Raw genomic sequence first — 10,175 nt, forward strand, 5'->3', positions numbered from 1 at the left:
TATATCCAGAACTTGTCTGACCCTGCTACCATGTTTAGTCTCATTACTACCATAAACTAAAATATCATCCTGATATACACAAACCCCTGACACATCGAGCAATACCTTCTCCATAGGACGCTGACAAACAGAAGCAGCGGATACAAGGCCAAATGGAAGTCTAACATATCTAAATGTACCAAATGGCGTGACAAATTCAGTAAGATCTTTAGAGGACTGATCTAAAAGAGTCTGATGAAAGGCGGAAGTTAAATTAATGGTACTAAAAATTCTTGCACCACCCACCATGGTTAAGAGGTCAGAAATATTGAGAAAGGGATATTCATCAACCAAAACACATTTATTAAGCTGTCTGAGATCAACACATAGTCTCAGTGAGCCATCCGCCTTCCTAGCCAACCAAAGTAGTGCCTTCACCTTCTTCAATAATGCCTTGAGATTAGAGTTTTTCTAATTCTCTTCTCTTACAGAAAAAGGAATTGAACCTAAAGCCAACTTTATTTTGTGACAATAACCCTTCAAGCAACCAAGCTTATCACCAAAGACTGAGGATACCCTTTTTTAAAATGTTCTTGTAAAATAGAATCATATCCAATACATTTGACAGGTTGTCTATCTTTTTTAAAAGAATAGGAGGATCACTGTTGGGGTCTAACATGACACTAAGATCCTTCTAATGTCACCAACTTACAATACTGTCTCCTTTTTTGGATACATAAACTTTACCTGAGGTGAAACAGTCTTCATATTCTAACAAACCTATAGAATATCCGCGCAGTTCAATGGGATTCCCACCATAAGCATAAAGGCGAATATCAGGTTTGAGTATGGAAATTTCCCCTGTAATTTGTCATCATATAATTTACTAGCAATTATGGTAATCTTGGCACCAGAGTCAAATAAAACTTTAGTCTTTTCACCTTCCACATTAATATAGTCTAAGGGTCCATCAGCTCCAACTTGAAGAAGAATTTGACCACACTCAAAGTAATGGGAATCTGTAGAAGAGTCGCACTCAACTTCACTAACCCTTTGTTTGGGACCCTTCATTCTACAAGCAACAGCAAAGTGTCCTTTTTTTATTTACAAAATGTACAGACATCATTAAGAGCTGGACATGGCTTGTCATTTGCTAAATGTCCAGGCCTATCACACCTATAACACTTTCTCTCCTTCCTACCCTGGAATGTATTTGTTTGTTTATCATTGCCAACCTTAGTTTGAACATTCTTTGAGGAGGAACTGAAATTAGAAGAGCTAACTACAGATACCTCTTTATTGAGATCTTTCTTGATCTCCTTCATGCACTCAAGAGAATGTTCAATTCGTTTAGCCACAAGTAAAACGTCATCAAGTGAAGGCTCATCTTTAAGCCACAATTCATTACACACTTTTTCAGTCCTGCACCCTAACATAAACTGGTCTCTGATTATTTTATCTATCAATACACCAAACTTGCAGGAAGAGGCTAGACGTCTAAGGTCTGTGACGTAATTTTCAGTTGTTTCACCTTCTCTTTGTAGTCTCCTGCCAACATGATACCGTTCTAAAATCGTACTTACTTTAGGTAAATAATGTACATCAAGTTTGTATATACACATCTCATATTCATTGAGATCTGCTGCAACACGATCAGGGGCATCAGGAAGGTGATCAAGTACATCTTGACCTTCTGATCCAAGACAGTGTAAAAGTAACGCTGTCCTTCTCTCAGCACTGAGAGAAGTCCCACAACTTGAGCTTTCCTCTTGAATACCTTTTTCCATTTGGTCCATTTAATAGGTGGATCACCAGGTGACTAAAGAAAGAAAGGAGGTGCAGTAACGTTTTGCATAGTTGGTGAAGTTCTGTGTCTCAGTGTAAGGTAATGAAAAACACAGCTAATAATTCAAGATGAGAGAAAAATTAAAAGCCAATTCAAACAAGCTACACAATAGTTGCCATATGTGTCAGTGTCCATAACATGCAAATCTAGAACTGTGCATATCAGTGTGAAGATGAGAACCGACGTAATGAAATGGCAATAAAACAAACAGTATCACAACCGTGTGTATCTGAGCCATGCCATGACACACTTGTAGTTGTGTGTGTCAGCGCAATCAGGAGCACACAGTATAAATCAAAAGCTGTGTGTCATCGCAAAATTAGTGCTGTACGTGTCAGCGTAGAATTAATGACTTTTTGAATGAGAGCTGTGCGTGTCAGCTCAGAGCATAAAATTATTTGAGTATCTGAAGAGATCGACACGCAAATTTCAGCTGTGCAGTGTGTGTCTGCGCAAAATGTAACAAATAACACCGTAAATTGAAGATATTTAAACTCTGAACTTCTGTGCACGTCAGCTTACACGATAATTTACTGGAATTCCAAACGTAGCAGTTAAATTAAATAAGTATAGGTGTGCTCTGCGCATCAGCACGTATACAAAGGTGAACTGTTTGAGACAGCTGAGCAAAGGAGGCATTAGGGTTCGCCGTGTGCTTCATAGCCAACTTTATTTTGTGACAATCCGCACACATCAGCGCACACGATAATTAATTTGAATTCCAAACGTAGCAGTTAAGTTAAACAAGTATAGGTGTTTTGTGCACATCAGCGCATAGACAAAAGTGAACTTTTTGACGGCTGAGTAAAGGAGGTATTGAGGTTCGACAATCGCTTTAGAGCATAGTCATTGAAACCAAGAAACCCCACATCACAGTGAGGAGTTCACTGTGCACGTCTGGGCGGGGAAACCTTGTTACAAAGGGAAAACCTCACAGGGACGCTGCCTCTCACTGCCAAATTCTACACAAACACTGCGTGTCACTGACGAGTACACGTAGAGGCATGCATCTGATTACCCTGCATGGTGAGGGTCGGCGCGCCAGGAAAGCTTGAGCCAGCAGATAACGTTTCGAGCGCAAGGCCGCGTTTGAAACTAAACGAGCACACAGCCTTGAATAACTGCTCGTACCAAATCAATTAAATGAGGTTAAAAGTCATGCTCACCAGCGCCACTTGACACATAGCTGAAATCACAGGAGTATAGCAAATACAGTCGATGTAAAAGTGTTAAAAGCTCACTTGAATCGAAGTGCAGATCTGAGTCTTTCTTCGCTTGAGGAGGCAGAAATATATTTTTAATACATTTCCCCAGCTTAAAAGCAGTAAGATATAAAGTGAGACAAGACTCGTAGGTAAAAAAAAATGGATTTCTTGGAGTTAAGCTTTCTTGGAGTTGAGCTGTTCTTCTACTTCTTCTTGTCTTCCTCCTCTTCCTTTTCCAGTCGTTGCCAGTGTTGAAATAGTAACGTCAATAAATGTGAAGAGTCCTCGTAGATTTGAAGATAGATTTATTCATGGGTTGTAATGGGAAAACAGCCCAGCCACCCAACAGGCTCGCACCTAAGCTGATCTTGAATGCCACGTAACATTCCATGACCCAGCAAGTACATCCCAACAATTCTAGAATGCACACATGTGATGTGAGGAAGAAACTAGAGCACATTACATTACGAGGGTTTGTGGATCCTTCGCATCGATATATGGATATCTGTAAATATTTACTTTTCTCAGGAACTTCGGAACGGATTTACAACATTCAACATACATAGTGCACTCTGTACCAAGAACTATCTTTTTGCCAAATTTGGAGTAGTTCCGTTCAGCAGTTCGGGCTGTAGCTGCTTCAACAGTTTCCTATGGAAATTAATATGGAGAAAAAGCATTTTGTGATCCCCCCCCCTTTTTCTCTGCCACCTCTTGACGAATCACCCCGATACTTTTCACAAAGAAGCTGAAGGGAGTAGGCCATTAGTTTTGAAAAGGTTGCGAAGATTCCTCAAACAGCGCCAAAGATAATGGCTAAGAAAAAACACTTTTTGAAAAGAAACAAGGTCCTAACTATAACTACCTACTGGCGACGGCCAGTAGGAGATAGATATATAGAGATATATATTTTCCCACTGATGTACGCCGACACTCCTAAATGGTGGTAAAAGTAGATTAAAAAATAATAATTTGCCGAGTGAACTTGATGCACATTTCTGCAATTGGACAACAGTCCTCCAACAAGGGCACCCTGGCGTGATTAGTTACAGTGAAGTGATTTGCACTATGTGCTTATTGTTTTTTTAGTTTTCTTTTAAACTGACATAGTCATTTCTTGGTTGATGTCTCTATTTACAGATTCAAATTTTTTTTTCTCATTTACAGTTTGCCGTGTTACCTTAAAATACACAAGCCACGCTATTATTTATACGCATCTGGTCTGCGGGCTATGATATGTATGCATAGTGTATCAGCAGTAGAAGTCCTCTGAACAGCAAGAAACGCCGCCTTAGTATATGAGGAGAGATTTTTTTTTAGCTCTGTCAATTTCTTGAGGTTGGCTTCGCGGTGTCTGATTTTTATGTTGTGCGTTCCAGAACATAAATTGCTCTTTTCCTTCAGCTGCATGAATTATGGATTACGCCCGGGCACCAGTGCTCAAACCTTTAATATGATTACTGAAGCTTGCGGCTGTGTTTAGAATTCAGTAGAAATACCTGGAGAAGCAAACGGCCGTTCGAAGGAAAATTGATGTTCCTTTAGAAAACCTGAGGCAGAGACGAAATACTGATGCTGAGAGGACTCCATTACCTACCTTTCTGATTAAAAGCATTTGATAAATAATTAAACCTTTTGAGCTGCCAATTGGTTTCCGAACTTGGCATTGTGACTTTTGTATAGTTTTGCGAAGGTTGTTAATCTGTTACTGCTACAAGTGGTCCAGCCAAGATTCATGCTTTTCTTTTTAAATATGCAGTTAACAAATTAGGCCTGTTTCGGTAAGCGGTGTAGCAATTTGTCAGCAGACAAAGCAGTTTTGTTAAGTTAAGGCCAAATTACTTTGATTTTAAAAATTTCGTTTTTTTCTTACAAAAAAAAAGTGGTCTGTTTTCTCTGTGGATTTAGACAATGCTCTTTCTCATTAAATTACCTTTGGTTAGTGAGAGGGCTAAGGATGCCATGAAGTTATTAGTAGGAATTGCTGACCACTGCAGGTAATGTTTATTTTCTACTCTGCACAAGAGTTCATGTTCTTTTTCTATTTTCTGTAGATCCATGCTATTTATAATTTGCATGGACTAATGCAGCAAAAGGCACACCCACTACATGATATTGTCTTCATTCAATTAGTGAAACTTTTACTATTTTTTTGCTACCCCTCAGTCTTTGCTACTATGCTAACTGCATGACACCTTTGAACTCAGCAAAGGTGAAACATTTTTTGTAGAATGTAAAAAAAAAAATTAATGGCTGTGATTGTTATCGTGAGTTACAGTGCGACTTCCAATACAAATATAGATTTCAAATATATGTGAATACATACATGTATTGCTGCAAAAGTATATGTGCACATATTTTCTCCACTCTCAACCCTTTGCATCGCAAATATGACTTTTACCAAAGGGGCTTGTAATGCACTTCTAATTTACTGTGTGGAAAGGAGGAACATAACCAGCTACAATCAACCCTTTTAATATGTTATAAAGCGGCAGATTAAAGTAAGACCTTGGAAATTTACACCCAGAATTCTACAGTCTCAGCATTTCTATTGCATGCTGAAGTCCTCAATCTGTTTGTTTATAAAGGTATACAACAAAAATGTAATGGTGTTCACATGAATATCACTTTAACGTTGGTTTTGGATATAGTTACCAATAAATGACACAATTAATGAAAATGAGAATTCAGAAGAGTTCTTATCATTCCATTGGAGGTCACACAAGTAATATTTAAAAAAAAAAGAATATCTAAATAATTGTATCCCTAGATAATATCAGTCTATCAAATGACCTTTACCAACTAGAGTTTGATTCAGCACATCTAAAGAAGGACTCAGCAGGGCTGGCCTACTTTACAAGTGTTTTTGAACTAGAGTGTGTTGTTTTCTTGTGTTTATACAGACGTGTCGTGGTTGAATGGGTTCCTCGCTGGATCATGTTTGCTTGGTCTGCTGTGTATTCTGTGCTTCAAGGAGTCCAACGATAAGCTCCACCATGGGAAATATGCCTTATGACACTGTTTGAGACACTGAGTGTTGTTTTCTCATTTGCAGAACTGTCCTGGCTGAACTGGTGCCTCACCGGATCCTGTTTGCTCAGCCTCCTTTTTATTTTATGCTTCCGGGAATCTTATGATCGACTCTATCTTGACGTCTTTGTTTCGGTGTAAGACTGAAGTGATGGAATTTTAATGAGACTGTAATTCTGTACACTGCACATTTGCGTGGATTTGCACAGCTGAAAGGAAAAAAGGGAGAAGAATCCACAAGCACCGTCTAGGCATTTGGTCGCCTGTGACATTATTTGTATATGTGGTTTTCAGATGTCATTTCATAGTGTACGCTTCTGAGATAATAAAATGGACACTGGACTGAACTGCAGAGAACATCAGATGCCAACGCTATACGTAGGACGAGATCACAATACTTCTTTCCTTCCCTAAAAGGATGTATCTGGAAGAAATGTATAATATGTGCCAGTTCCATCGACTGAACTTTAACACGATTTGTGGCTGTGTAATACCTGTGAAGACACAAGTTGATAACCAACTAACTGTTGATAGTGCTTGTGATGATGGCTCTCGTTCCCTCTCCCTTCAGCCCTTTATGGTGTGACAAAAAGTAGTATTTTTTTTTTAAGAAGGAGATTTGAAAAAGTATTTTAAAAATACTAATCCTATTACAGAGTTTCACTGGGTGGTTGTCCATGGGATTTACAATCAAGTGTAATTTTTGAATGCACTTTGAACAGTTTGAGTAAGTATGTGGGTTGCAAGATACCAGGAACAGTTGAGATTGGGACTTGGTATTAGCGAGGAAAAGGACTACAAAGTTTTTTAAATTTCAATCTAGCAATCTAACGTGAAGAATTGTTAAGATGAGCACAGCATTTGTAATTTGTCAGCCACTGAACTACAAATGGATTTCAGCTTCCGCTGTACTGCAATTTACCAGATCTCGATTAAACCCTGTGATAAGTATTGCAAAGCTTCCCAAGGAAAAACGACTTCTACTTGAATGCAAACTGCATTTATTGATTAATAATTTCACGGATGTTCCCCTCTCATGTTTTAGTATTTAATATAAGCTACATGTGAATTCATACCAGCTAATAGATCTAGATGTATTAACAAGGCAAAAAATAGTTTTGTTTGAGGACATGTTTTCTTTGTGAAACATGCTTTAATAGTGCGTATCTGGGTGCTGTCCCCCAAGATCGGTTTGTACCCTTGGAGAGAATTCATGTCTGCAACTTGTTTCGTTCCGAAGAGGTCAAAGCACATACATGGGATTTTCCCATCCTGAATAATATTAGCTGTTTTTCAGAAAAAGCAGGAAGTAAACCGTTTATTAAATGTTGTATTATTAAATGAATGCCCAATATATGGACATTTAACTGGAAACTAACATTTAGTAGCTGTATGACTGTATCCTTATTGATTGTTTTTTAATGAATGACCGGGGATCTTTTAACCTCTGTTGACTCATCTTTGATTTTTTTTCCCTTGTCAAATGCTGCACATTACACAGTTTTACTCGCACAGTAACGTATTAAAAGTTGTTGATATTATTTTGGACTCCACAGGACTGGGATATGATCTTACAGAGTACATTATTTATGTTTTCTTTTTTGTTGTTGTTGCACAATTGCAGTGCTAACTAGTGTCTGCAAACAAAAGGGAATGGCAAACCTCCACATAACTGTATCTTTTAATTTGGTGATAGATAAGGTTTTAATCTCATCTACTGCCTCTCCATTGCCAGTGATTGGGAGCACTGTCACCCAGTGAACAGTATTGGAAACTGTACTAACGTCTTTTGGTGTTGGATATACGGTCTCGTAGCCTTTCCCTTCATGGATGCCACTTAAACCTCACTTAGCATTCCAATTACTCTGCCAACGCAGCCAGCCATGCCATGGTTTGTTCTTCTTTGGGACTGTGTAGTTGAGTCATTGTTCTTTATTACCAGTATGCAGATTATCAGGCATCGTGCCACCTTCTTCTCCCAATAGTAACCTTTTCTTCTCATAGCCTGTTTATGCGATAGAGGCTGAAATACAGGGACTGTGGGCATCTTTGTTCTTTGTTTGATCCCCACCACCCTCCCATTGTCTGCTTTGAATTCATACACCCTGTTTTAAATGTTGTTTTTGCGTTTAAAATAATTGCCAGTTCATCGCAGGCAATCTCTTATTAAATCTCTGTTATCGAATCAACGCATTATTATTAGTCCCCATTACATGAGAAATGCTTAGTCTCTTTTGGGCTTGTTTTAGTGCAGAGTGAAGAGTTCCTTTCCTATGTTTACACATCTTACAGTGTCCCATTATTGAGTTCCTATCTTGTTCTAAGGGGTCTCTGTGTTACTTCCCATAGGTGTTGCAGTTGACTGCTGCCAACTATGGTTAGTTGTACTTTCTTCATCCGTATTCAAGTGTAAATGTATAAGATTTACTAATTGAAATGTTGGCAAGCTCCACCAGGTTCTTGGGTCAACTCTACCTATTAATAAACAGAGGACTTGACATTTCCTTTCTGTTCTCGCTAGATAAAATATAATACGAATTTGAATCCAGGGGGACCTCCAAAGCTCCATTTGAGTTTCTGCAGAGGTACAGAGTGATTGCCTAATACTTCTTTACTAATAAAAAACAAAAGATCACTTCAACAGTTGCTTCTGCAGGATCGGCATATTTTGTCAAGAAGGGAGAACATAATGGACATCCCTCATTTCCCTAACAAGTGTTTTTTTTGTTGAGGCCTACTCTGAAGAGGTGCACTTTATCTAACTCAGGGGTTCCGCAGCTCATTCCTGGAATTCAAATATTCTCCCAGTGAGTCCAACCAGCCTCTTACAGTGGCTGCCAAACAAGATTATTTTCTTTACGATCTAATTTAAAGGAGAGGTTAAGATGTAATCGGCCATAATGCTAGTCATCACTTTAATTGCACACTAACCACTGCACAGGAGGCCCGTTTGTAGGCACTACCTTTAAGTACATAACCTAAATACCAGTTTTTTGTTATTTTTGCATTGCAATTAGAGTTTTTCTCAACTTGCTCCTGGCAAAGAGGGAGTGACGTTTACATTTCATCATCAACCCCTGTGAATGCTTCTCTGATGGCATGATATGAAGATCCAATGCTTGTTTCTAGACATAGCTGAGTAACTTATTATAGTGCTTCTCGATAAAACAAAGAATCCCGTCTTCTCTTGTTTGCCCTCTCGGACCATGCTTGTTCCCGCTCGGCCCTCCTGGACATCCTCTCTAGCTTTGCGGTTCTCTACTAGAGTACCAAGTTAACAAGGGCAAAAGTGAGGCACTATCCTTGTCACGAGTGACCACTAGTGCGGTAGTATCTGCTTATCCTTTCCAATGGAAGTCCTTGCGCCTTAAGTAACTGGGGAGCTACATAAACTGAGGACTGGATCGTATAGTTACAGATAACCTCGATCCCCTGCAGGCACATATGAAGTTGGCCTTCAAGAAGTGGTCCCACCTCAGCCTCTTATTATGGGGCATGGTCCAGCCGTTTCCGATGGTGACACTGCCACGATGCACCTACGTCCTCGGCATGCTGCCCTTATTGGTCCCTCTTTCATTGCTTCATTCTGTGGACAGGAGCATACAGTCTTTTGTCTGGGGTATCTCCCGTTCCCGGTTAGCCAGTAGCAAACTCCTGGCTCACCAATCTTGTGGGGGCCTGGGCCTCCCCTCGGTTGAGCACTACGCTCTTGCCTTGCAGTTGGCACAGCTTGATTGCATGCTTCATGTGACCTGGATCCGCCGTAGTGGGTGTTGGCAGGGCGCACCCTTCTGAGTTGCCTGCTGGGACTGCACCCACTCTACAAGAGTAGTGCACCGATGCTGAATCCCACCAACCCAAAGCTACAAGCCATGGTCAAATCATGGCAGTGGGCCAACCGCCTTTTCCGAGTGGATCCTCTTCACAACCACGCTCCGTTATGGGGCAACTCTAGCATCTGCATAGGTGGCGAGATGTTGAACTGACCTCCATCAAGTCCTCGAACTGGGTGCCCTTAAACCCTTAGCAGCGCTCTGTGAAGATTTCAGTCTCCCCTCCCATCTGTCCTGGCGATATTTGCAGCACCGACATTGCCTCAATCGTTGCCTGGGTGC

At 40.0% G+C, this 10,175-nt stretch overlaps 1 protein-coding gene across 1 annotated transcript in view; it reads left to right on the top strand.

The window, feature by feature from the left end:
* SLC49A4 (solute carrier family 49 member 4) overlaps positions 1–7,601 on the top strand; it is a 285,208-nt gene extending 277,607 nt beyond the window's left edge. The window contains exon 9 of the mRNA XM_085647320.1: positions 6,086–7,601. Within this exon, the coding sequence (XP_085503446.1) occupies positions 6,086–6,201 (116 nt within the window). The 3' untranslated portion in view covers positions 6,202–7,601. The remainder of the gene's footprint in view (positions 1–6,085) is intronic.
* The last annotated feature ends 2,574 nt before the right edge of the window (positions 7,602–10,175 follow it).

This window comes from Triturus cristatus, chromosome 3_2 (assembly GCF_964204655.1).
Source record: "Triturus cristatus chromosome 3_2, aTriCri1.1, whole genome shotgun sequence".
Lineage (NCBI taxonomy): Eukaryota > Metazoa > Chordata > Amphibia > Caudata > Salamandridae > Triturus > Triturus cristatus.